Source organism: Rattus norvegicus, chromosome 7 (genome assembly GCF_021556685.1).
Source record: "Rattus norvegicus strain SHRSP/BbbUtx chromosome 7, alternate assembly SHRSP_T2T, whole genome shotgun sequence".
Classification (NCBI taxonomy): domain Eukaryota; kingdom Metazoa; phylum Chordata; class Mammalia; order Rodentia; family Muridae; genus Rattus; species Rattus norvegicus.
In genome coordinates, this window is record NC_141540.1 from 123,819,109 (window position 1) to 123,846,916 (window position 27,808).

Sequence of the window (27,808 nt, forward strand, 5' to 3'; positions counted from 1 at the left end):
TAACCTCTGAGTGAAATCACTTGGAAAAGTCCTGTCACAACCTAATCCCCATTTTCTAGCCCCTCATCCACCTTGGCCTATTTCTCAGCCTCAGCTTTCTCTACACAGTGGCTTGCCCATCCCCCATCCCCCGTCCCATCTTTCCTCAGGGTTTGCCCTGTCACCCCTTTGGGGAACTCGCCATACTGATTTCCCTCAGTGTCCAGGTCTGTGGTTCACCAGTTAGAACAGTGAGCCCCTCAGGGATGGGGAGCACCTCCTGTTGTTCCAGTTGTTCCTGGTAATTTTAAAAGCTCAAGGGGTTCAGATTTCTTCTTTTATTATAAAATGCTGTGCATGCACTTGTCCATTTTAGGAATGTTTGCTTTAGGATGGGTTTGGGGCATTGGAGAGGCTTGCCGTGTTTCCCAGGCTAGCCTCCAAAACCCATAGGCTTTTCCTAGCATCCTGAGATCACCATGTCCACAGCCTGAATCCGAGTTCTTGGTCTTCTCTGGGCTGAAACTGTTTTGAATCCTTCCTTGCCTGGGGATAGTTTCCTCTAGAGCCCTCAATTTATACATTCGTTTATACATGCAGGCCGTGCAATCAATTATCAAAGCTGGATAGTGCTAGGCGCTGCTGAGGGGACGCGGATAGCACGAAACCTCCTGAAACAGTTGTTCCACTTCTGTGGGAATCGGAGAGAATCCTCCGGGGAGCTTTCCTTGCTGTGGGACCTTGTCTAGTGTCTAGCTCGCAGCGTCATGTGGGGCTGTCCAGATATTGAGCCTGCCAAAGTGTGTCCTCCAAAGACTTCTCTGCTAGCTGTGACACCACTCCAGTGTAGCAGCACAGCATGAGCCAGGAGCTGGGCAGCCCTGAGATCCTTGAAAGTCCCGGTGAGAAACTGAGAGACCGTGGGAAGGTGGGGCCTCAGTGGGCGGAGCCTGGCCGTGGGCGGTGTTGCTTATAGGGGCGGGGCTGGCGCTAGGACGTGGGTTATGGGGAGGGCCTGGAGGGAAAGTCGGTGAGCCGGGCGGGCGTAAGAGGCGGGACCTGAGCTGAGTCCTTCCAGTTCCTGTGACCTCCTGAGCGGGGAGTGACAGCCTCAAGGACCAGAGCAATGGGTGAAGATGTCCCTCAGGACTCCTTAGATCGGACTGGGAAGGGGGAGGCCCGGCGAGTGCTCCCATGCTCCCACTAGCTTACTCGAGCCGGTGGAGCAGACACTCATCGCCCTCTCCACTAGGTGTCCAGGCTCAGTGGGTAGCACTGGGATCTAGCAGAGCCAGATTCGGGGTTCCCGATGGCCGCTGAGTCCTGAGAGTCCCTAGATTAGAGGATTAGAGGTGGATGTGCATGGCTGTTTGGGGTTGCACTTTGGGTCCAGCAGCAGCAGCAGGAGCTCAGCTCTGGAGCACGTCGGACTTGAAGAGGCCCACCTGGACCCCCAAGTCAATCAAGCTCGTTCATGCTCGCTCTCTTGCTCTCTGTCTGTCTGTCTGTCTGTCTGTCTTTCCTTCTCTTCCCCCTCCCCTCCCCCATCTCTTTCTCTCCTTCTCACTCCTCTTTCTCCCTCTCCCCTCCCTGGGCTTCAGTTTCATGGTCCGTGCGCTGAGGGTAGCAGTGGTCCAACTCTCAGTGTGTAAAAGTATCTGGCATCCTCTCAAAAGGCTTGGAAAATGCTGGCCAGTTTGGATTTCCAAGGGTTTAGTTTCCTAATGTCCAAAAATTTAAGGCACAGTCCGGTTTTGCGCTACATGGTGCTCTTCGTAGTATCTTAAACCCCCAGGCATCTTACTGTTTGTAGCTTTAGCTGGCTTGAAACTCTCTAGACCAACTTGTCCTGAACTGGCTGCAATTCTCCTGCCTCTGCCTTCTCAGGATCTGGCTAGGCTTCCAGGTGTGATTAGTGCAGTTGGTTTTCATAAAATATTTTAGAGTCTGAGACTGCTGCATAGATTTCCATTGTAGTGCATTTTGTTGATTCAAGGTTTTATGTAAGACAAGGTCTTATATAAGAGGCTGGCCTCGAATTCCTGAACTACCCATGTCCTCCTTTTGAGTACTGGGATGACAGGCATGTATGTTACGGTATATTGTTATCAGCATGGTATTTTATTAATTCCTGCTGCTTATCTCCTACCATGCCTAATTTATAAAGTAAACTTTATCATGGATATATATATATATACATATATATACATATATATATATATATATAAATTATACACACACACACAAACACACACGTGCATGGGTAGCATTCATTGTATAGGGTTCATTACTCCTTGAAGTTTCAGGCATCCACAGCGCTCTTGGAATGGGTCCTAGACAGTTAAGGGGCATCATATTCTAATTTACTCTGGTTTAATAGAAAGGGAAACTGAGGATGGAGAGGTTTTAGGCACCAGCCCAAGGTCATATCCCACTCCTTCCAGTTCTGCCCTAAAACCAATGGGTTACATCCTGAAAAACCCATTCAGATCTTTCTCACCCAGGGGACCCAGTTGTCCTTCCCTCTTCAAGGTACCTGGCATTCTGTCTGTCTAAAGCTAGGACAGAGGCCAGTAGCACCGATGCCTGTGCCTTTGATGCGCACATAGGGGCTTAGGAAATGCTGGATTCGTGAGCGCAGGGGACAAATAACCCAATCTGCTTTGCAGGTTTGCTCTCAGAGTTGAAGTTGGCTGTGCCCTGGGGCCACATTGCTGTCAAAGTCTGGGGCTTGCAGAAGAACCCTCCAGTTCTGTGCCTGCATGGCTGGTTGGACAATGCCAACTCCTTTGACAAGCTCATTCCTTTTCTTCCAAAAGGTAGGGCCTTGGGCTGAAGGGCAGTGGAGGGGTGAAGGCAACTGTGCCAAAACCCTCTCTTCCTCTTCTCTGCTGCAGACTTTTGTTATGTGGCCATGGATTTCGGAGGCCATGGGCTTTCAACCCACTACAGCCCAGGTCTCCCCTACTACCACCATAACTTCGTGAGTGAGGTCCGAAGGGTGGTGTCAGGTGAGCCAGAGCCCAAGCGAATGCCATGAAGGAGTTGGGGGTGGGGTGGGGGTGGGGGTCCTCTGCAACATCTCTCATCCTGGGAGTAGGATGCAGTCTCTAGAAGGCAGTACTGGGTTAGGAATGGATACCTGGGGTTTCTGCTTCAGGTTTCCTGGCAACCAATCTCCAGTAAAAGCTTCTCACAGTGGAGCTTGAGCCCCTTCAGATGGTCTCCAGTGGGGACTAAGGGGTGTGGGGGTGGAGAGTGGGTGGGGTAGTGATGCTGCAGGTCTTTGGAGGGAGTCCCAAGCCAGGGCACAGGAAAAAGGACAGAGTAAGGCTAGGCCATGCAAACCTTCTTTCTGATGTTTTCAGCTTTTAAGTGGACTCGGCTCTCCCTCCTGGGCCACAGTTTTGGTAAGTCATTTTAAGGTGGAGGGCTGAGAAAAGTTGTCACTGTGGTACCCTTCCCTGCCCCTCTGAGGAAAGGGGTAAGAGAATCTTCTAATGCTTACCTTAGGGACTGGGCCCTCTGGCCTCAGATTGAGGGAGGGGGATGGCTTTGTACATGCTTTCTGATGAAGGGGACTTGGTGGCCCAGGGAGAGGCCAGAGTTTAAGCCACAGAGTCTCAACCCCATGATGGGAAAGGACACCCCCAGGAAAGAGCTAGGGGGAGGGTACTGGGAGCTAGGGATGAACCACACAGACTGTTGTCACTGCTCTTTTGTCTGGCAGGTGGCGTTGTGGGTGGCTTGGTGAGTAACCGGCTGTGCTGGGATGACCTGGGGACCTTGGGGGAGGGGAGCAGAAGGTAAAATAGGAACCCTGTACCCGAGTCAGTTTCCACACACTGTGTCCTAGTGAAGGTCCCTTGTAGAGTTTCTGCTGTCCTGGCTGGCATCCCCAAGACTCCCAAGACCAGGTCTGGGAGAAGCACGCTGGAGCGACAGAAGATTCCTGTTCCAGTGAAGCCTGTGCCTTCCCCACCCACTCACTTGTTCCTCTGTCATCATTCTCTAGTTCGCCTGCATGTTCCCTGAGATGGTGGACAAACTGATCTTGCTGGACTCGACGCCACTTCTCATGGACTTGAATGTAGGAGAGGCTTCTGGGAGGCTGTCATGGGGACTGACCCCAGACTTTAGTGGGTGACTTCAGCTCTGTCTCCTGTGGTAGACATTAAGGAGAATGTGGCAGAAAGTAGCCAGGGATCTCCCCCTGAGAGGGCAGCATCCTGAAGCTTGTGACCCTAGGAATGTGAAGGACCACACAGAGTGTAGGAACTGGCGGGAAGCTCAGTGTGAGGCCGGCTTCTGCTGGTGGATCCCATGTAGACTGTGAAACAGCAGAAGATGGACGAGGGGAGCACTGTGGGTGGAGGACGTTCTGGGCCACAGAAGCTCCTGCACTAGCATTTAACCAATCTGAGATGTGACTCAGTCCTTTTCCTACTATGGGACCCTAAGGGAGTTAGTTCATTACAAAGGACTCTGCAGTGTCAATTTACATCCGGCCACCATTTTTAAAATGGCCACACCTGCCCTGAGGACAAGCTCTCTCGCGCTCTCTCTCTCTCTCTCTCTCTCTCTCTCTCTCTCTCTCTCTCTGTTTCCTCTTCTTCCTCCTCCTCTTCTCCTCTCCCTCTTCTCCTCCTCCTCTTTTCCTCCTACACAGAAACTCATTCTGTAATCAACTCATGGCAATCCTCCTGCCCCAGTCTCCTCCTAAGGGCAGGAATTACAGGCATGAGCCATCATACCTGACTCTGTGTGTTTGCTTTTCTGTCCCCATGTCTCCAATCCCTGCACGTTGTAAACACTGTAATTTTCTACTGCATGAACCAATAACTCATGGGTTAATGTGGAGTCTGGTGCATAGACTATGGCAAACTTCACCCTTTGGTCTTTGTAATGTCCCACTGATGACACAAGTATAGGGCCTTGGAGCTTCCTCCTGGGTGGGGCTGGGTGGCAGAGAGCCCTGAAAGCCTGAACCTGCTGGTCTTCTTCCATTGGGGAAATGGGGTGTGGCAGATGTAATCTCAAATCTACCTCCCCAATTACCTGGTTCCACTCCCTGCCCTTAATGATGCCATCATTGATTGAAATCGGTGAAGTTGTCCACCCTCAATGGAATACTAGGGTCACATCTCTTCAAAACACTTGGCAGTTAACAGATATGCCCCTCCACCAAAAAAAAAAAAATCACCTAGTCCCTCTAGTGGTCCCAGGCAAACCTGTGCTGAAGGTAGAAGGGTTGACTGGCAGGGGCTGAGCCCTCAGAAGGGCGCCTAGGGTGGTGGGGCAGGACCCCCTCACCTGGGGCTTCGCTGCCCCAGCTTGACCAGCTGTGTCTGAATCCTCAGGAAGTGGAGAACATAATGACCTACAGGCGGAAGAACATAGAGCAGACACTGAAGGTGGAAGACTCCCAGAAGCCCCCGGGCATCTTCAGCCCAGAGGAGATGCTGCATGAGTGGGTGCTGGGAGCAAGGACAGGGTGGAGGGAGGCTTGGGACGGCTGTGCCCTCCAAACTGGGGAGAAGATTCGGCCTCCTCTTTCTCCCCTTGCTGTTCCTCTCCTTCTCCTCCTCCTCTTCCTCCTCACAAAGTCATCCCCCTACCCCCACCCCAGGTTGCTTCCCCCTGGGGTGGCACCCAGCACCAGGCCTCCTGGACACTTCTCAGGAGCCCCTTGTTGTCACCACCCCTCTTTACTCATGGCGAGGGAGGCTTTTCTTTCCCCCTCAAGTTCATGTTTTATTTGCACACCTCTTCTCTCTTGTCTACCAACCTTAAACTCCTTAACAGTTTACCTACAGTTTCTTCATTCTACCCTAGCTGTGTGATAGCTTCTACCCCAGACCAGCCACACTACGTGGGTCCTTGCTGGCCTCTAAATTCTGCAACCACGACCACATTGGGACTGCATCTGGCAGTGCACACAGTGGGACAGGGCTCTTTTTGTTGTTCTCTAGATTAGTCAGCTTTTTATTGACAGATGACCCCTTTTATACATTGCTCAATTACATTACGTCTACATAAATGGATATGGACAAAAAGTAACCGGCAGGCTGTTAAGTAACCCCACTGACTTATCCATCCTTCATGGCAGCCTCTGTCCCCTCCGGCTCTCCCTCCTCCTTCCTGCTATTCTTTCTGGAGATTAAACTGAAGCCCGCGTGGGTGCCACGTGGGTGCCTCGTGGTAGGCAAGAACTTTACCACTGAGTCACACCCCTTCGCCTTTCTGTTGTTCAGTTTGTTCGTTTTAAAGAGATTTAGCTGTAACTCAGGCTGGCCTTGAACTCCCTATGTAGTCATGGCCGCCCTTGAATTCAAGGTCCTCCTGCCTCAGCCTCTCTAAGTGCTAGAATTAAAGAGCTCTGTGAGGGGGCTGGAGAGATGGCTCAGCGGTTAAGAGCACTGGCTGCTCTTCCAGAGGTCCTGAGTTCAATCCCCAGCAACCACATGGTGGCTCACAATCATCTGTAATGAGATCTGGTTCCCTTTTCTGGTGTCTGAGGACAGCAACAGTGTACTTAGGTTTTTTTTCCTTTTTTTTTTTTCCGGAGCTGGGGACCGAACCCAGGGCCTTGCACTTGCTAGGCAAGCGCTCTACCACTGAGCTAAATCCCCAACCCCTAGTGTACTTATATATAATAAATAAATCTTAAAACAGCCTTCTATTAAAAAAAAAAAAGACTTCTGTGAGATGGTGCTGAGAGACAGGAAGTGTACCACCAGCTCTAGCTGCCTGCTCTCCTTTCTGTCTGTCCAGGCTTGATCAAGGTTTGGTTCCTTTAGTGAAGTTCTGTCTCCCCACCCCAGGCTCCTGACTAAGAACAGCCACTTGAATGAAGACTGTGGGGAACTCCTCCTGCAGAGGGGAACCACGAAGGTGGCTGAAGGTAAGGACTCATTGCCCGTTATTACCGAGGGATGGCATGGATGCCAGGCTGATGCCTCGTGCGTACAGTGTCTCACGGACACTTCCACTGCTTCCCCCAAGGCCCTGTGAGAGCAGGGGACACTGAACCTGCAGATGGCCAAGTACCCAATGAAGGTCACATAAGCATTGGAGAAAGACATTCTATGGGAAGGATGGCTAGGTAGTGGGACTAAAAGTTAGTGACTGTCATGGCCGTGCCTGCTGGGCCTATGGGGAAGATGTTTTCAGAACACGGGAGGGAGCCCCTGACTCGAGCATCTTCTGGATTACCTGTCCCATGTATTTGTCAAAAAACCTTGTCTCGGGGTCAGAGAAGTGGCTTCCCCTCAGGACTGTGAGTGTGCTGGTGGGCCATACTAGCTCAGGCAATGGACTAGAATCTGTAGGTGGTGCAACTCCAAGGGGTTACCTTAGTAGAAATGACATTTCCTAGGCTTGAGCAAGGAGAAGGCTGAGCAGGACAAGTAACATTTTAGCAGGAAAAATAGATGATAAACAATTGGACATCTGTCTGTCACTGCAGTAGGGGTTTGACAGCTTCAAGGAGGAAGGGTTTGTTTTAGCTCACAGTCCCAGGAGACTGTCCATCATGATGGGGAGGGTATGGAAGCAGGAGTGGGAAGTAGCCGCTCACATTGTGTGCACCGTGAGGAAGCAGGGAGGGAGGGATGCTGTCACTCAGCTGGCTCCCTGCCTTCAGTCCTGGACCCCAGTGCATGGGATGGTGTTGCCCAGGGTCATGACTGGCCTCCCCACCACAATCTAATCTAGAAACTTCCACACAGGCAGGTGTAGAGATTTGTTTCCACAGGGATTCTAAATCCTGTGAAGTTGACACTCTAGATTAACCATAGCAACAATGTTACAGATAAGCAAGGAGTAAATAGGAGAGCTCCAGGGAGAACCTGGACCCTGCTCTAGAGGGTGCTTATGGGAGCCGCTCTTAGGTGAGGTAAAAGTTTCTGTGAGATGGTGGTGTAAGACAGGAAGTGCCCCAAACAGGGCATAAAATCTAGGGTTTGGTGCCAACTAGCAGATCATGGGACATACCTGTGTTGTGAGGAAAACGATAAGGTCATTAGCGGTAGTCACCACTCCTATAGGCTCAGCTGAGGTTGTAAATGTGACATTTCTGAAGAACCAAAAGTCAGTCCCTGTGGAGGTAGGGACAAGTTGTGAAGTCCTGCTGGCCAAAGAGGGGACACTAGGGAGTGCTGGGGACTGGAGCCAACAGGCTCTGGCAGAGAGAGGTTGTCATGTGGGAACTTTTGTCCTGACTGACTAGAATTCGAACTGCTGAAGAGGAATGACCAATAACACAGTGAGGGTCACAGGGAACAGGCCTAGAGTGTTTTGGTACGGCTGCCATTCTGTTCTATTGGGTTTTTTGTTAGTCTCGAGCCTCTGTCTCCCTTCCCCAAAAACTCATAGAAAAGTTAAGGGCCCAGACTTCTGTGCCTGACAGAGATGACCAAACCAGGGGTTACTGCACAGAAGTGGGCTAATCCAAAAGAGACAAGCTCCCGGCCAGCCCAGGGAACCCAGCTGGGCCCAAGAGTTATCTGGGATGTGAGCACAAACACTGAATAGTCACTAAGGAGACAGTTGGGCGTGGCTGTGCTGGGGAACAGACAAGTGGCAGGAGCACTCCTCTACAGCAGAATTAGTTTAGAAGGTAGATCCAGATCTTGCTGGCTCTCTGCAGATGGACATTGTTAGGAAGCCATTGTTCTATTGTTCTGCACCCCCACCCCCTATACACACACACACTCACTCACTCACTCACTCGTGATTCCCACTTTCAGCAAAAGGGAGTCCCCAAGTACTTCAGGACATGAGGTTAAAGCCAATTTAGTCAGGCCAATCGATGTACCAGGATAGGGAGAGAGCCATGAGACACAGCCTAGAGCACATTCTTCTAAACACAAGTGTTCCGGCCCAGAACTGGCCAGGGTGTAACATTCAGGCCTGAATCCCTAGCATTTGGGAAGTCAAGGCAGGAAGTTAACGCTCCAGGCCAGCCTGGATTACATAGCAAGACCCTGACTCAAGCAAACAACGGAAGAACACCTTTGCCTCAGGTGTGCCTAGTGGAGGTGCTCTTCAAAGAAGCAGCCTGCTCTGTTCAAACCCCTTAAGGACAAAAGGAAAAGCCTCTTCAGTCTCTGGCCAGGGAAACCCTACCGTTCCCTCCAGGATGCTGAAATCCTTACCGTAAACCTGGCTTCATCCCATCCGAAAGCACCAGGTCTGGCTTGAGCAGATTCACAGAAACACTTGGCAGGGGACCTGGGACGGCTGCCCATATTTGAAAGAGAAAGGCTTTGTAGAAGAACCGAGATGATTTCTAGCTAGATTCAGAGAAATGGAGAGGTCTTCCCCAGTGGGGGCAACAGCCAGAGGCTCTGAGGGCCATGCTCGTGGCCATGGTGCCCTCTCTGCCAGATCTGTCTGTGACCTTGGCAAGTTCTAGTGGAATCAGGTAGCAGGAGTTTGCTGCTGCTCCTCAGAGGGCCAGGCCTCTTAGGTGGGATGGAGGCAGCCATACTTAGGCAGAACAGCTGCTGGGGCTGCCTGTGAAGGCTCGAAGATGAGGACCTGTTTGAGTTTTGTTCTCAGTTATGTTTATGAGTGTATGCACATGCAGAGGTCAGAGAACAACTTGTGAGGGCAAGTTCTCTCCATCCGCCTTGTGGGTGTCGGATTGAACTCAGGTCTTCAGGCCTGGTGACAAGTGTCTTTGCCAACTGAGCTATCTTAATGGCCCCAGGAGACTCTTTGTTTAAAAAAAAAAAAAGAAAGAAAGAAGGAAAAAAAAAAAAAACGAAGTCCAGAGAGAATGAACTATGACCTACTTTCTGTCCCAGGTAGATGTCACCCATCCTCCACACAATTGGCTTATCTGTCAGTCCTGAGGCCAGCCTCTCCCCTCCCAGCCTTTCCCGGGAGTGGAGCTATTCAGCCTTGCATATCCCTGGTGCTCCTGGACATTGGGAAGCAATCGCCAGCATTGAGAACAATGCTAAAGCAGAGACAGAGAAAGGTCAGCAGATACAGAGGCCACACTGTGGCAAGAACCTGCCAGGAAGCCAAGGCAGAGAGGACAATGAGATGTTTCCAAACACAGGGCTGGAGGCTAGACAAAGCAGGGCCAAGTAAGTCTTCACTGGGGACTGTGGCTTCACATGGGTTTAAGTCAGCTCAGGCTGTTTCCCTGTCCAGGATACAGGCAAGGTGACCGGGACCCAGCCTCACAGGCTAAGGACGTTTTAGGGGTCAGTGGGACTTAGGGCACACAGCCTCCTGCTGGGGAATCCCTGGAAGGCACTTGTACTAGTAACTTTTATTCCCCGGATGTAATTCTGTCTGCTAGCCCAGGCCTAGTCTGGAAGCTTCTAGCCCCTGTACAGTCTTAGCTAGGCCTAGAATGTTTTCAGCCTCTGAGACTTACTGCTGAGTAAGCTTCGTCCTTTCTAGGTCTTTCTGAGCTCTGGCCGCCTGGTGAAATCACCTGTTCTGGCTCAAATATGCTCTCCAAGCTGACTGATTCAATCTGGCTTCTCTCTCAGCCTTTCCTGAATTGCTCTGCTTGGTCTCTCACTATGGTGATCTGACCTTCTGGGGCCTTCTCATTCTCGGGCTCCTTCTGTCTTCAGCTGTGTGTAGCTTGTTCTCTCTCTGTAACCTGTCTCTGTACAACTGTCCCAGGAAAACTGCTTCCTCCCTCTCTTTCTCTGGGGAGCTCCTCTTATGCTGACTCTCTTTCCCATCTCTTCTCGTGAGACTTGGGCATATCCTATTCTGTCAAATCTTTCCCTGGATTTGTCACTTTTTCTGCTAATCAATTAGACATCATTTTCAAACATGGGTGCTTCCTCCTAGAACCTAACTTTACCGTCGTCGTTTGGGATTAAAGCCGTGTGCTAAGGGCCGAGTCACCCCACAACTAGAAATGGCTTCTATTTAGTAAATAGCACAAACTCGAGGCTCATAGTGTGATCAAATATCCTGCAACAGCCCGCTGACCTCAGGGAACTTCCCAAGGCTATCTCGAGAAGGAATCCCCCCTCTTAGAGAGAGGAGGCTATCTGGTCATGGCTTGCTGGGTCCTTGAGGGGCACCTCTATCCCACGCCCAGGTTCTCTGGCTTCATAAAGGGAGGGGTGTCCAGCTCCTGGACACAGAGAGGTCAGAAGTAATGTCCACTTGCAGTCACTTTTGCTTGTCCCCAGAACACAGGTGTCCTTGCCTAGGGAGGTGCATATGGATGTGGGGCTCACAGGACAGGAGGGGAGCGGTGACAGCGAGGGAGCAGTGGGCAGGGCTCTGGCACTGCAGTATAGGAAGGAAGAGTGAAGCCTGGCAGCTTAAGTTCTAGAATAGTCTGTGTCTTAGTCAGGGTTTGTATTCCTGCGTAAAACATCATAACCAAGAAGCAAGCTGGGGAGGAAAGGGTTTATTCAGCTTACACTTCCACATCGCTGTTCATCACCAAAGGAAGTCAGGACTGGAACTCACACAGGGCAGGAACTTGGAGGCAGAAGCTGATGCAGAGGCCATGGAGGGGTGCTGCTTGCTGGCTTGCTTCCCCTGGCTTGCTCAACCTGCTTTCTTATATAACACAGGGTGCCCAGGGAAGGCACCACCCACAATGGATCCTCCCACACTTGATCACTAATTGAGAAAATGCCTTACAGCTGGATCTCATGGAGGTATTTCCTCAAGGGAGGATCCTTTCTCTGTGGTAACTCCAGCTTGTGTCAGGTTGACACTCAAAACCAGCTGGTACATCTGTTGTCTGGAGGCTGTGGAGAAAGACTTCAGGCTAGGTGGGGCTGGACGGAGGAACTGGATTAGGGACTGAAATGACTTGTACTTATTCCTGGCTGTGACCGACAGCTAGACATCTGAAACTCCCTTAGAGATCTTCACCAAAAGTGACTTGGCTTTCTAGAAAACATGTTGCTTGCACCTTCTCAGGGATCCCACAGGGCCAGTGAAGTATTTTCACATTCTCTGAGCAGAGACCCCAGACCTGGAGGAAGTCACAAGCCGGGGCAGGCCCCACCCTGCAAGAGCAGAGAGAGGAACATTCATCTAGCAGAGAGATTGGGTGACAGTTCAGGGTGGCACAGAGGTCTTGGCCTCAGATTCGTTAGGCTGAGGTGATCCGAGAGAGCAGCAACCAATCTCTCGTCCACATGGACCTCTGGGCATCCAGAGCCACAAGTGCCTGACTAGAACTCTATCAACAGTTAAACATGAAGAGTTCCATAATCTCTAATTAGAGGCGAAAACCTAATAATTACAGAAAATAGCATTTCTTTCTTTTTTTTTTCTTTTTTTTTTTTTCCGGGGCTGGGGACTGAACCCAGGACCTTGCGCTTCCTATGTAAGCGCTCTACCACTGAGCCAAATCCCCAACCCCGAAAATAGCATTTCTTAATGTTTCCATAATTGCTTTTTCTCTCAGAGAATGCCATCTAGATTCATGCGTTGCTTTTCCTAGGGGGAGGCTGACTCCTCTCAACCCTTCCCAGACATACAACAAGCCCAGCTATCATTTTGATTTCTTACTTTTTTCATGATTTATTTATTTTGTGTGCATTGGTGTTTTGCCTGCACGTATGTCTTTGTGAGGGTGTCTGATCCCCTATACCTAGATTTAGTTGTGAGCCGCCATGTGGTTTCTGGGGATTGAACCCGAGTCATTGCTCTTAACTACTACTAAGCCATCTCTCCAGCCTCCCCTTTAATTTAAAGTTCCTTTTCTGGTTCTGGTGCTGTCAGATGGGGGGGTTCTATGTTTTGTTTGGTAGACCATGAGGCTGACTTCAAACTCACAAAGACTGATCTGCCTCTGCGCTGGGCTTAAATGTGTGAGCTACCAATGACCCGGTTTTTTGTGTGGTTTGTTTGTTTGTTTGTTTGTTTGTTTTTGGGTTTAGTTTGTTTGTTTTTAAGATCAGATCCCATTACAGATGGTTGTGAGCCACCATGTGGTTGCTGGGAATTGAACTCAGGACCTCTGGAAGAGCAGTCGGTGCTCTTAACCGCTGAGCCATCCCTCTAGCTCCACTGGTTTTTAGTTTTTTTTGTTTTTTTTTTTTGTTTTTGTTTGTTTTTGTTTTTTTTGTTTTTTTTTGTTTTGTTTTTTTTTTGAGACAGGCTTTCTCTGTGTAGTCCTCGAACTCTGTAGACCAGGCTGGCCTCAAACTCAGAGAACTGCCTGCCTCTGCCTCCCACATGCTGGGATTAAAGATGTGTAACCATCAAGCCTTTCTTTCTTTCTCTCTTTCTCTCCTTCTCTCTTTCTTTCTTCCTTCCTTCCTTTCTTTTTTGTTTTTGTTTTGTTTTGTTTTGTTTTTTTCTTTTCTTTTTTTCGGAGCTGGGGACCGAACCCAGGGCCTTGAGCTTCCTAGGCAAGCGCTCTACCGTTGAGCTAAATCCCCAACCCCTCTTTTTTGTTTTTTAAGAACTTAAATTTGTTTTATTTTCTATGTATGGTATCTTGTGCTTCTGTGTCTGAGTATCAGACCTCAGAGGAGTACATTGGACCCTTTGGAATTGAGTTACAGATTATTAGGAACTGCCACGTGGATTCCGGAGATTGAACCTGGCCTCTTTAGAACAGCCAGTGTTCTTAACCGTCTTTTGCCCCCTTTTAAACTTTGTCACCGGTCTTAGTCTCCTTGCTATCACTACTTAAAAAGACCTGAGTCCACACCTTTAATCCTCAAAGAGGCAGAAGCAGGTGGATCTCTGTGAGGTTGAGGCCTCATCTACAAAACAAATCCAGGCCAGCAAAGGCTACACAGTGCAACCTGTCTCAAAAATAAATACATAAATAAATCTTTAAAACATGCTGGGTGGTGGTGGTGCACACCTTTAGTCCCAGCACTCAGGAGGCAGAGGCAGGTGGATATCCGAGTTTGGACCAGCTTGCTTGAGGACAAGCAGGGATGCACAGAGAAACCTTGTCTCAAAACAAAAACACGGGGCTGGGGATTTAGCTCAGTGGTAGAGCGCTTACCTAGGAAGTGCAAGGCCCTGGGTTCGGTCCCCAGCTCCGGAAAAAAAAAAAGAACCAAAAAAAAAAAAAAAAAAACCACACATAAAAACAAGGTAACTAGGGGCTGGGGATTTAGCTCAGTGGTAGAGCGCTTACCTAGGAAGCGCAAGGCCCTGGGTTCAGTCCCCAGCTCCGAAAAAAAAAAAGAACCAAAAAAAAAAAAAAAACAAACAAAAAACAAAAAAAAACAAGGTAACTTATAAGGAGTAAACCTGTAAGGTCTGGTGTGTAGGCCGAGCATCCCGAAGGTCCTGATTCCAGCCCAGCACTGCAGAGAGGAAAAGGAGATTTAGTTGAGGGCTCTGGACATCGGTGGCACAACATTTAAACCCAGCACTCAGAAGGCAAAGGCAGATGGGTCTTTGTAAATTTGAAGCCAGCCTCCTCTGCCAAACAAACCACAAAAAAAAAAAAAAAAAAAAAAAAAAAAAAATCAAAGAACCCCCATGTGACTTAGACCAGAACTAAAGGGACATTAAAGGGAGTTGGGGGCTGGAGAGATGGCTCAAGAGCACTGGCTGCCCTGTCTCTTAGCAGTTCTTGGCTTTATCTCAGTTTTACCAACTCTCCCATGTTGGGGACACAGAATTGTAAACTCCTGTCCTGCAGTTGTCACTTCTGTCTTAACTTCTCCTGGAGTGGTTTGTTCTTGAGTTCAGAACTGTGGTATTGCACTGGACCTGTGTCTGTCTGATGGATTTTGCAATCTGAGTCATTTGCTTCTTTGATTTTAATACTGGTGAAGGTTGATATTCACATTTATCCATTCATCACGCTGGGTACTCAGCCCATTTGCAGAAGGTGCTCACGTCTGACGTCCCCTTTTCTCTGGTGGCTGTGCACAAGGCAGCTGACAGACTTCTGGAAGTCCTCCTTCTCGTAACTGCAACACCTGCAGCCCTCCCTGTTTCCCTCTAGCAGCAAGTCCCACAGTGTTGATTTTTCCATCCCCTGCCAGTGCTTGGAGGTTCCTGAGGCTTGTGTGTTCCCACAGGGCAGTAGAGGCTGTTCAGTCCCACCCCGACACTCCTGTACACAGTTCTCCAGGAGTCATAGATGTGGCCCAGGAAGGCATGGCTAAGCCTTCCTAGATGAAAGGAGTTGCCACATGGCAGGGACCATGTCAGATGGTTAAAATGACGACATCCTGCCCTTTCTACTCCTCTGACAAGGAATGTCATAGTTCTCAATTACTCACTATTTCTTAGTGTTAAAGGTCCAAACAGTTTCTTTCTCTGGGAGGAGAGGTGGAGCCCAGAGTGGTAGCACGAGTCTTTGATCCCAGCAAATCTCTGTGAATAGAGGCCAGTCTGGTCTACATAGTGAGTTCCAGGCCATCAAGGGCCACATAGTGAGATCCTATCTAAAAAAGCAAAAAGGGAAGGAAGGAGAGAAAACTTTGTCTCTATCATCCTGTGCTGTCCCTTAGGGTCTGGGGAGATGTGGGCAGAGACAGCTTTGGCCAAACTCTGCTCTGGAAGAATCCCAGGGAGTCCAGGGCTGGCTGACATCAGGGTGGCTCTCACCAGCCCAGATGAGCCCTGTGTGAAGACTGGGACTTCTCTGAGCAGCCGAATGAGTCCTTCCTATGACATACGGCCCACTGTGCTTTGTGCTTTTCTCCAGGTCTGGTGCTGAACAGGGACCAGAGGCTCTCTTGGGTAAGCATCACTGTCTTTTGGCTTCCTTTGGTCTATGGTCTTTTTTTTTTTTAAAGTAGTTTTAAAATTATATGTGTAACATACTATAGACACAAGATACAATCCCTGGGGCTGGAGAGATGGCTCAGTGGTTAAGAGCACTGACTGCTCTTCTAGAGGTCCTGAGTTCAAATCCCAGCAACCACATTGTGGCTCACAACCATCAGTCATGGGATCCAATGTGTGTCTAAAGACAGCAAAAGTGTACTCACATACATTAAAAAAAAATACAATCCCTATTTAAGCTGCCTGTAAGTAAACTGCTGGTTGGTATTAAATATATTGTTTTGTATAACTGTCACCAACAGTTGTCAATCCTCATACCTTCCAGAACCTTTCATGTTGAAACACACCTCTAGGTTACTTCTCTGTAAGGCTCAATACTAACTACTCCACTGTGGTATCTTTAATGCCAGCACGTGGAGGCAGAAGCAACCTGTGAGTTGAGGCCAGCTTGGTCCACCATTTTTCTTTAAACATCTTTTAACATTTATTTGTGTGTGTGTGTTTGGGAGGTGGGGATAGGGAATCTTGTGTGGCAATCCAAGAACAACTTGTGGGAATCTCCCCTTCCACCACGGGTGTCACGGAGAGATCGGCCTCTGTCAGCAAGCTACCCACGGCACCACATTTCCTACATCCAATCCTCTGCTGATGGGCATCAGGGTTTCACGCTTTGGCAATTGAGAACGACGCAGCTGTAACATGAGGTGCAAGTGTCTGAGTCTTTGATGCTGGTGCTTGGCTATGCCAGAAGAGAATGCTGCAGCCCATGGTAACGTGTGACTGATCTTTTGAGAAATTGCTGAACTGTTGTTCACAGAGGCCGAACTAGTTTATGTCCCCACCAATGTTGCAGGAGGTGCTGACTTCACCCTGGTCTATCTGTCTCTCTGTCTGTCTGTCTCTGTCTCTCTCTCTCCCCCCTCTCCCTCCCCCTCTCCCCTCTTTCTCTCTCTCTCTCTCTCTCTCTCTCTCTCTCTCTCTCTCTCTCTCTCTCTCACACACACACACACACACACACACACACACACACACACACACACACACGTACTGGGAATTGAACCCAAGGACTTGCACATGCTAGGCAAGTGTTATACCATTGAGCTACATCTCCAGATTCCTCTCTCTCTCCCATTTATGTCTTCTCATACATGTGGATATATATCGTGGACTCTCCCCCTCCAAATGTCTTCTTGTACACGTGTATAAACATGGACACAGACCCTTGTCTCAGGACTTCATGTTGCCCCGTACCCTTGCTAAAGGAAGTCCCTCACAGACATGAAGTGAAGAAAGCCAGGAGAGCAACATAGCTGTGGCACTAGAGATCAGAGAAGTTCTCCCCGGAGGACCCCATGAATCTGGGGCAATAGCAGGGCCCCCAACCTGGGTCTGGGTCCTACACCCCTGTGTCCTCTGCAAAAGGCTTCAGGGTTGGCCGTTCAGTTTGACCTTGCTGTCTGTTTTATTACTTAAAAAAAAAAAAAGTGGGCCAGGAAATGAATTGGAAGAAGCTAAGAGAGGTTGAGGGGGAGAGGCAGCTGACAAAAGGGGACAGGCAAGTACCAGTGTGGCAAGGTACCAGTCTGGAGGAATAAGCTGCCTCAGAAACTCCAAAGAGCTTCACATCCGCAGGCATGAGTGGAGGTGATGGCCTTTAATCCTTGCCTTGGGACCAACTTAAAATGAAGTTTGAGGCCTGATCGTACCCTTGAGCCAGATAACCCCAGTTCCTGAGGAAAAGGAGGGGGCTGGAGGACAAGGCCCACGCGCCAGCTTGCTCGATGCTGCCACCTCCTGTTCACTGTTGGCTGTGGCCGGGGTCAGAGCCTCCCCGCCTCAGCTGCACCCCACTCCATCCCCCACACCAGTGAAGCCACTGTGTAGCCTGCACTCTCTGGGAGGCAGCCCCCCCGAGCCTTGTCATACCTGAGATGTGAGGCCTCGTAGGTAGGTAATGTGGGACTCTGCTTTTGAGAACGTTCTCATGGTGATTTTAGTCTGAGCAGCAGGAGGAGGAGTGTCTGTCATGTCTGTGTGAGCGCACAGGTATGATGTACGTGTGCATGTGGGGGTCAGAGGACGACCTTCGGCGGTGTTTCTCAGCTACCGTCCTCACACTTATTAATATTGTATTTTGAGATGGTCTGGAACTTTTCCAATGGGTTAAGCTGGCTGGCCATCAAACTCCAACTGTCTACCTATTCCTGCCTCTTGACAGCTGAGATTATGGGACTGTCACACACATGCCCTGTTGTTTTTCTTGTTGTTGTTGGGTTTACTTTGTTTTTTTTTCTTTTTGTTCTTTTTAAAGATTTTATTATATGTATGTATATGAGTACCCAGTTGCTGTCTTCAGACACCAGAAGAGGGCATCAGATCCCACTACAGATGGTTGTGAGCCATTATGTGCTTGCTGGGAATTCAACTTAGGACCTCTGGAAGAGCAGTCAGTGCTTTTAATCGCTGAGCCATCTCTCCAGCCCAGGAGTGTATTTTGAGACTGGGTATCAGATACTAGGACCCAGTGCTATCTACCACTGACCTACATCCTCAGTCCACTATAACTACATCTTGTATTTTACTTACTACATAATTTCCCCTACAAAGTCTCCTGATTCTAGCATACACATCACACCTACAGTACCCGTCTGTAGCTGCATGGGACTGGAGGCCTCTATGTTGGCCACTACATGCTAAACAGCAAGGACAGAGCAGGCAGAGCTAGGTGGAGACACAGGTCTGGTGGACTCACTGCGATGTGGTCCAGAACATAGTGTGATGTGGAAGTGGTCTCAAAGGGACGGGCTCCACTTGGCGCAGAGCCCAGAGCTGGAAGCTGGACTGTGCTCTGGGAAGGGTCTGCAGGGGACTCCACAGCCCTGAAAGAGTCCTGAAGTAACCTCCATTGCTTCTCTGCCTCCACCAACAGCCACACCCACTGTAAGGGGTTCTGTGAGTGGACTCTGGCTGGGTGGCTATGATCCCAACAAGAGGGAAGAATGGCTCGGGGGTTGGGGTGGGCGGGACTTTGGTGGATGGAAAACAAGAGGCTTTGAGTAATGAATTGGTGGACATTGGCCTCCTGGGACCGGTGGCCCAGCTGGCCTAGTTACCCTGCCTGTGGGAGCTCACAGGGCTTCATGGCAAGAGTCACCCTGGTTTTGTCCCTGCAGCCACAGTACAGCTTTGACTTCATGGGCAAGGAGCTGACTATGCACTCTTTGAGGAGGCTGCAGGCCAGCGTGTTAATAATCAAGTGAGTCTAGACCCAGCACCCCTGACAGACCCAGACACCAGGAAGCTCTAGGGAGGAGCCTGGCACAGTGTCCAGTTCTCCCAGTGTGGCACCGCTGCTCAGTCAGCCTTTCCCGGAAACATCTTTATCAGCAGGTGCCTGGGAGTAGGGGACAGGGTAAGGATGGCACCATGACTCAGCTGGTCTCTGGGGACCCCTATCTTGTGGTGACCAATTCCGTGTCCTCATGCTGAGAGAGAGCAGGATGTGCTTTGTAGAACTGCACGGGCAATCCTGGGAGCCCGTTAATAAGGCCTACTCTCTTGGGAAGGACTGTCCTCTGCACCGCCTAAGGAGTGACGAGGAGGGGGCACACCCCTAGCCAGACTGGCCAAATTAACCGCAATGACCAGTGGGTCACGGCAGGACTGTCTACACATCCAGGAACTCTTCCTGGGCTGGCAGCATAGGTGGTCTAACTAGTTCTTTCCACGGTGCTTGGCACCGCAGCCGCAGCCAGGAAATCTGGGCAGAATCTGATGCTCACCAGTGGCTGTGCTAGGATGCTCAGTGCTTTTCTTAGAACTTTCAACTCATTGTGAAGTCTGAGGACATGTTAATGCTTTCATACATCAAAGCATTTGCTGAAATTTCTGAACTCAAAACCATGGAACTGGCTGGGCATGATGGCTCACATCTGTAACTCAGGACTGGGGCGAGCATGGCAAGGCTGGGCAAATCTGGGTAGGCTGTAGATAGCGTCCTTTAACGGGGGTGGGGTGGGGTTTCGGGGTGGTTGTACAAATTCATTCCATCTCAATAGGCTTTGTTTTAAATGAAAGCCTGGCCTTGAGATCCCAGCCCAGCAGAACCCGGCCCTTCCATAGCACTGCGAGCCACCTTCAGCAGCCATTCAGTTTGGGCTAGCCTGCTACCAGCGCTAAGAGAAAGCTGGTACCGGATGACTAGGCTCAAAAGGGTACAGCTGAAGGAAATCTAGGGGGCGGCCTAGGCTTGGCCTCTTCAGGGCCTGAGACCCAGGCAAGGCAGAGGGGCTATCAAGACACAGAGCTAGGGGGCATCCCAACTTCTCGCTGCCCAGAGCACTGGACGGGTACTACGACGTGAGACGGGAGAACGATTTGAATAAGGCGTCCTTCCTCCTCATGCTGGACATTCTACGATCCACCCTAAAGGAGGTAAGCTGTGTGGCCAGGAAGCTGATGGGTTGGGGATGTATCTGCTCTGAACCCCACTTCATACAGCCCCTCAATTCCTTTGGATCTCCTGGGTTGGCACATTCCAGATCCAAGTAGCCGGCAGGTCGTATCCCTCTGTGGCTAGTCCCCAGACACATGGAACATGGAGTCACATCTGGAGAGACAGCTTTTGGTGGCAGGATTCTGTTTATTGTCTCCACCTAACCCTGGGCCTGGCTTAATTCTGAGGTGCACCTCCTCTACTGCTCCCGGGACGTGCACTGACAAGTGTTATGGCTACAGAGTAGGGGAGGCCTGTGTGGGTCCTGGCCCTTCGTGGTCTTTACCACTTAGAACCTAGAATCTAGGCCCAGATCTCTACACAGTTTGATGCTATCACAAAGTGGGGGTGGGAGAGGGCTCTCCTATTGGGCAAGCTCCTGCAGTAGCCTTTCTTTGAGGGCAGTGACCCCGACTATCGCTGCCCTGGTTTAATATATACAGTAGCTTCATAGCTCAGATGCCTATGTCCCTTTGACAGCCTCTGAGTCCCCAGGGTACTATGACTAGACAAGGGCCAGTCAGAGGTTGCCTCTGACACACCTGGGGGCAGTGGGGCAGTGTCTCACCACCTGTTCCCTTTCTCCAGCGGTTCCAGTTTGTGGAAATCCCAGGCAATCACTACATCCACATGAACAAGCCCCAGATCGTGGCTGACATCATCTGCTCCTTCCTACAGGGCCCACCGAGGACAACCCCTTCCAGGCTGTAGCTCTGGAATCTTGTTCACACTTCCCAGCTGCCTCCACATCATAAGCGCTCTCATCCCACAAAATCGGTGGGGGTGGGCATGAGTCTCATGGGGCTTGAAGACCAGGAGAGGCAGCAGAGAATTCTACAGCAGAGCTAGGGGTAGGGGAAGGATGCCGGTCTTATCTGTGATTTTGAGAAGGGGACTGGGGTGTTGGGTAAGCTTGGTGAGCTGGTGTTAAGGAAGCAGGGCTGAGGGCTGGTCCTCTGGGCTCAGAGGCTTCTGGAGCCCCTTACCAGCTGTGTGGAAATAAAATCATCTCCCACCTTCACCGTGTTCCAAGTGGCTGATGCCAGCAGGGGCTTCATGGAGGGCAAGCATGGTCCCGGGAGTGTTTTACAGGCAGGAGAGGGCAGAGGCAGCTCTGTGAAGGGCAAATCCTCCTCCGAGCAGCCCTGCCCTTCACCTCTAGCCTGTGTGGGTGCAGAGATAGGACTGTGGGAAACAGCTACTCCCTGGTCTGGTATCTTCTTCCCAGAACATGGTCCCTGGGGGACCAGGCCTGCTGGTCTTTCTGTTCGTGAAGCCTGCTCTCCAGTGGCCATGGCCAGAACAGCTCAGTAGGGCCGGAATTTGCGCTGGGCACGCATCAGTTCAATCCTCTGCTTGTCTTCCTCGAACTTCTTTCGCAGCTGTGCTAAATCTGGGGGTGAGGGACACAAGGTGGATCGCACAAGTATGCAGGAGCTGCAGGCTGTCCCACTCAGGGCTCCCTTCTAGGTCCCCTATTCCTGCTGTGCCCTGGGTCAAAGTCAGGATCTTGCAAGGAAACAGAACTGGGCATTTACAGCCCTCTAGAGGACTGAGGTGGGAGCTGAGAGGCCCAGAGAACAGGCAGGCTCAGGGGAGCTTTCCCTAGATGTGTGGCCTTGGAGTAGGGGGCTCCAGAATTCAGCGAATTAACCGAGTGACTCAGGTCAGAGAGGCAGCATCTAGAACTCTAAGGAGGGAGGACGGACAGAGGCTGCTCAGGTGACGTGCAGCTTGGGGTCTAGAACAGGGATGTGTGGGAGAGGCAGGGAGGCAAGTGTCAGTGCCAACAAAGGCTGGGGTCTTAAGGAGTCCACTCCATGCTCAGGAGAGTGTTGGACCAACAGGGAAAATGTCCTAGGAGCAGGATGCTCACCGGCAGCACCGAGACTTCTCCCTGGTGGAACACACAAGTGCCCCCACCCCTCAGGCCCTCAGCACTCCACAGTCTGATGGCGTCTGGCCAGGGCTGGCAGATTCCTGCCAAGGCACTCTGGGGATCTGGAGCTGAAGCCCATAGCCCAGTGCTGTCCCTGGGCAAATGCCATCTCTGGGGACATAAGGACATGGAGGATGTGACTGCGGACACCCAGCTCCCGCCCGGATGTGTGTGTGCCCTCGGGGGTGTCTTACGCTCCATCTTGGTCTCGCGGTGCTGCCAGGCGTAGAAGCTGAGCAGCTCCTTTCGGGCGCGCTTCCGTCTCTCCTTCTCGAGAACTCGCAGGCTGGCTGCTTCTGTCCGAGGGAGCACAGGCCTGCGGCCCCGGCGGGTGACCTTCACCCAGCCCTCCTCATCAGGGACCCCCTCCTCCTCCTTGGCCTTAGTCTCCTCCTGTATGGAAGAAGCTGTTGACAGGCAGGGCTCTGCAGCAGGAGGATGTCCCTGACTGGCTAGAGGCCCACTGCCTCCTCCCTTGGGTACACAGTGTCTGCTGGCCAGAACAGCCCCCACAGTAAGGGTTGGAGAACAGACATCAAGGATGCTTCTTTCGGGGCTGGAGGGATGGCTCAGCGGTTAAGAGCACTGACTGCTCTTCCAGAGGTCCTGAGTTCAAATCCCAGCAACCACATGGTGGCTCACAGCCATCTGTAATGGGATCTGATGCCTTCTTTTGGTGTGTCTGAGACAGCTACAAGATATGTAATAAATCTTTAAAAACAAATAAATAATAAAAGGATGCTTCTTTCACCTGTAGACCTTCACCTACAGATTGCTGGGAACCCACACCACCCAGCCAGGTAGCTCAGCTTTCAGCAAGCAAACCCAGAAGCCTGCACTCCTCGTGGCAAAGGATAGGCCGCCGCCACCACCACCACAGGAACGGTTTCCTCACAGGCACGGTGCTACAATACAAAGCATGGTCCTGTGGCTACACAAGTGATACCCAGGAGCCCTGCTGAAGCCCTACCTCAGCTATCTTCTTGTCATAGGCCTCCATGAATGTGTCTACTTCGAGCCTCAGGGCCTCAGGGTCCAGCACGGAATCTTCATAGTCACTGATCCACTCTGAGGGGGAGGGGGACAGGGTATAATGTAGGCTGTGCTGGAAAAGCATCATGTGCTGTTTAAGCCTGCTGAAAGTGGACCAGAGAGCTCAGCTGACACAAGCCCTTGTTGCAGTTGCAAAGGACCCAGGTTTAGTTCTAAGCTTCAGCATGGCGGCTCACAACCATCTACAGCTCCAGTCACATGAGACTTCCTTAGACAGCAGACATACATGTGTTGCTCATACATGCATGCAGGCAAAGCACTCATACACATAAAATAAACTCTTTGAAGAAAAAAAAAAGCAAACTCAAGAGTGACACACACCCTCAACCCTTGTCTTCTCCAAACCCCTCCTGTGCCAAACCAGCCTGGCTTCCTGTGTGCACCAATTCAATGCCCGCTGCTTGCTATCGCTACGGCTGTTACAGAACACTCCCCAGGAAGTGACTGGCCAAGAGTGGATATTCAGGATCCACCCAGATAAGGCCAGTAGGCTGGGATCCCTTTGCAGAGGCCCCTGTTGCCCAGGGACTTAGGGCCCAGGTGGATGCGATAGGAAGGTTCTAGCAGCAGCTGCTGGGCTAAGGCCCCCTTGCCTGGTGCTGATGCCTCAGGCTATTGCTGATGTGTCTCACAAACAGTCCTGCCAGCCCAGGCCTTTAGGAAGAGGGAGACGCAGCTTGTGGCATTCACAGATGCTGGCCCCCAGAAAGCCTGTCTCTCACCAACCCAAGGCCCAGGGAAGAAACACTGGACAGAGCCAGCAGGTACTGACTGTGAATCCCGTTCTTCACAGGGTGACTCTCTGTAGAAACCAGCAATGGGCCCTTCAGGTTCAAAGCAGCTGACACTCCACCTGGCTTCTGGAACACCACATAAGCTACCTGAAAGCCCTGGAGGGAGAGAGACTGTGTAGAGCCTTCCCACTTGTGGTACAAGGTTCCCCACACCTGCCCGGAACTAGGGGACGTGGTACTAGGCAGTTCATCTATCATCCCAGAGTGTGAGGGAGGGACAGCCATGCTCCTAGCTAGTCAACTGCTGCTGGAACATCTAGCTCTTCCCCAGAGGAGGGACTCCTGAGGACTCAGTGAAAAGCAGGCTCACCCCAGGGTAGGGCAGGTTATAAACAGACAAGGCACAAACTCAGGGTCCGACTGCCTTGTACATCAGGTCACATGGGAGACCTGGGGAGAGGGGACAGGAGCAGGGATCCTATAGCCAGGCACTTGTCCCGAGGAGGAATCTTCTAACGTGGGAAATGAGCCCTGGGGACTGCAGGGCAGAGGTGAGGAGGAAGTCAAAGAATATGGCACGTCTGAGAGACTCATAAGCCGTCACTTACAGCCTCCTAACCACACATTACAGGGACTGCTACAGGGAGTGGTCTCTCTGAAAGCCTACCCGGGCCCCAGCCCCTGCCCCTACTCCATGGAACCTGGTGTGTGTTACTGGGTGGCCTACCGGCACCGGCTTGGGATGAAAAAACTGTGACTTCGGCTCCTTGGGGCTCTCGGCAAGGTCAGGCTTCTCCTGCAGTTCTACTGTCTTGATGGTGCCACATGAGGACAGGCATCGAGACAGGCTCTCCTACCAGGGTCAGAGGGAAGTAGAGTGTGAGCACCACAGGCTCCTCAGAGCCTCCCGACACCCATTACAACCCAAAGGACTGGGAGCCCGGACCTACGATACCCAGGGGCCTAGGTGCCCTCACAGTGACCAGCTCCCACGACAGCATGGAGGCAGGTGTCCCGAAGGGAAGCACTCTCATATGACAAGCAATTAAGCCTTACCACCCAAGTCTGCATTAATCGTGGCAGTGTCACGAAGAGTAGGAGGTTACTTCTTGGGTCTGCGTTGACTACACAGATGTGCTCAGCCTTTGACAGGCACAAGTGGATGGCTCAGCCCTTCTCTCCAACCTGTTGTCCAGGCTAACAATGAACTCAGTCTGCACCCAAAATGGGCCTTGAACTATTTTTTTTTCTTTTGGCGCCAGGCCAACATACTATCAAATTTTAAGATGTATTTATTTATGTATAGGATTTACTCTGCCTGCATGTACACCTGCAGGCCAGAAGAGGGCATCAGATCCCATTATGGGCGGCTGTGAACCACCATGCGGTTGTTGGGAATTGAACTCAGCACCTCTGGAAGAGGCTACTTAACTGTGCTCTTAACCGCTGAGCCATCACTCCAGCCCTGGCCTTGAACTTCTGATCTGCCTGCCTCCAAATATGATATATGTGGCCCTGGGGACTGAACCAGGGCAGCACTCTGCCACCGAACCACATCCCTAGCTCTAACATTTCTCTAAAAAATAATTCACCCCACCAGGCACGGTGATACATAGCTGAAATTCCAGCACTCATGGGATGTGTGTGTCTCTCTGTGTGTGTGTGTATATCTATAAGTTCGAGACCAGCCTGGACTACACAGTGACTGCCAGGATAGCCAGGGCTACTACATTAGGAGATCGAGAAATAAATTTTAAAAAAAGGAAATGAGAGGGGAGAATTATCTCACATTTAGCGAATCATTTCTCTTCTGTAATTTACATAACAATACAAGTCTGAGAATGCAGAGAGCTGGCCTACTGTGGAAATGCCCTGGGCTCTATCTCCAATACAGCAAGTATTAAATATATATAAAATAATATATATGAAATTAAATATTATATTCTATATAAAATTAAATATTATATATACTTATTATAATGTATAATAAATATTATATTATATTAAATAAATATATATATATATAAGATAAACTTTTAAACAATTTTTTGAGATTTTTGTTTGTTTGTTTCTCTGTGTAGCTCTCATTGTCCTGGAACTCACTCTGTAGACCAGGCCGGCCTCAAACTCAGAGATCCACTTGTCTCTGCTTCTTTTTTTTTTTTCTTCTTTTTCTTTTTTCTTTTTTTTTTCGGAGCTGGGGACCGAACCCAGGGCCTTGCGCTCGATAGGCAAGCACTCTACCGCTGAGCTAAATCCCCAACCCCTTGCCTCTGCTTCTTAATGCTGGGATTAAAGTTGTACTACACACGTAATGCCAGAATTTGAGGTAAAGGCAGAAGGATCACGAGTTCAAGGCCAGCCTCACCTACATAGTGAGTAGAAAGCCAGCTCACGCTACAAGAGGCCCTGCCTCAATCAAAGCTACAAATGTAATGCTTTCTGTGAGAAACTAATAAGGATGTCTAGATAGATCTGCAGTGACTTTTGTTAGACTTGTCTTTAAAAAAAAAAGAAAAACTAGCAAACAAACAGTTGGAAGGATAATTAATTTCCAAGCCAGGTGTGAGCACTCATAACTAACTGTAATGAGTCAAGATGGAGACGGTGTGGAAGTACAGCAAGTTGGAGGCCAGCTTGAGCGATCTAGTGAGTTCCTGACAGCCTAGGGGGAGGGAGAACCTGTCTAGAAGGGGGAGGGGAGAAAACCCGTATTTTAATTCTGAAGGTCCCAGTCTTTCAATATCCTCCACTGAGGGTTTGTTGGAGTTTCCATCTGACCGCCAGGATTCCGTAGGGCCCGTGGCAAGCCCCCATTCACACACAACCCACTGGTCTCCAACCAGACTCTTACCTGTGTGCAGTATGGGGGCACATTGAGGATAAAAAGGGTCCGATTGGCAGGCCACGTGGACTGGGTGCCTTGGCGAACTCTGTGCTGTCTCATGTAGAGGTAATGAGAAGCCTGCTGCTTTTCTGAGAACTTGACTGGAACAGCTAACAGGGGAAACGAGTGCAGGAGAGTTTGGGGTACCCTGAGAGGAAGTCAGTGTCTATGCCACCCAAGTTCCATTCTCTTTGTCCCTTTCTAGCTCCATCTGCCCGCCTGTTCGTCCATTCATCCACGGGGAGCTGGAGAGAAATGTACTCGGATAATCACGGCAGAAGGCTGAGGGAGCGGACACAGTGAGCTAGCGGCCTGGCTCGGGAGTTGCGTTCTCGGAGTATCCGCTGTCTAACACCATCAGCCCCCATAGCACGGGCTGCTCTGTTTGGCGTACTAACCCTCTTCCCTCCACCCATTCTTCCTTTGGGGATAACGTTCCTCGACCCCTCAGGCCGACCTAGCCCCACCTTCCCAGTTAGTCTACACCAGTGGGATGCGAATCTCGGGGTTGGGAGGGATACAGCTACGGCCTTCACTCAGGAAGCGCTTGTTGAAGAACGAGACACCGGCAGATCGGCGGGTAAGTAGCTTCTGAGGACCACGAAGCGGCTCGCTGGGCTATAGGGCTCCAGGCACCGTCTGGAGGAAACGCGCCTAAGCCCCAGGCCTCGCGGAGGAACGCCCGCGGAATCAGCTCTCAGAGCTGGAGCGGCGGGGTCCTGCACCCCGACACCAGAGGAGCTGCCAGGGCCTCTGTCACCCGCAGGCCACCTCCCGGCAAAGTGGTCGGTCCCTGGCCCTCACCTGAATACCCTGGTGGGCTCGGTACGCTCCCCTCGTGGCCGCCAGCCTTCTGTTTCTTCCTGCGTGACACCATCTTGCCGACTGGGAGCGCAGAGATCGCTGGGAGCTGTAGTTCCGTCTTCCGGTGCGGTCGCGTTTCCAGGACGACGGCGTCAGGCGGGGCTCCGCCTTCTCAGTCCCAGGCCCGCCTTCCG

The 27,808-nt window shown here is 50.8% G+C and overlaps 2 protein-coding genes across 6 annotated transcripts; one reads left to right on the forward strand and one right to left on the reverse strand.

The window, feature by feature from the left end:
- Positions 1-964: 964 nt before the first annotated feature.
- On the forward strand, positions 965-21,218 carry Serhl2 (serine hydrolase-like 2). 5 transcript variants are annotated; one of them, NM_001130579.2, is given in 12 exon segments: positions 965-1,109; positions 2,649-2,798; positions 2,877-2,990; positions 3,348-3,389; positions 3,710-3,729; positions 3,995-4,069; positions 5,340-5,449; positions 6,804-6,883; positions 15,623-15,657; positions 18,876-18,958; positions 20,040-20,136; positions 20,786-21,218. In NM_001130579.2, coding segments are annotated over 12 exon segments (933 nt in total). In that variant the 5' UTR covers positions 965-1,105; the 3' UTR covers positions 20,909-21,218.
- On the reverse strand, positions 17,849-27,733 carry Rrp7a (ribosomal RNA processing 7 homolog A). The gene is given in 7 exon segments (NM_001130568.1): positions 17,849-21,590; positions 22,331-22,529; positions 23,107-23,204; positions 23,962-24,079; positions 24,651-24,776; positions 26,778-26,920; positions 27,615-27,733. Coding segments are annotated over 7 exon segments (843 nt in total). The 5' UTR covers positions 27,688-27,733; the 3' UTR covers positions 17,849-21,504.
- Between the last annotated feature and the right edge of the window lie 75 nt (positions 27,734-27,808).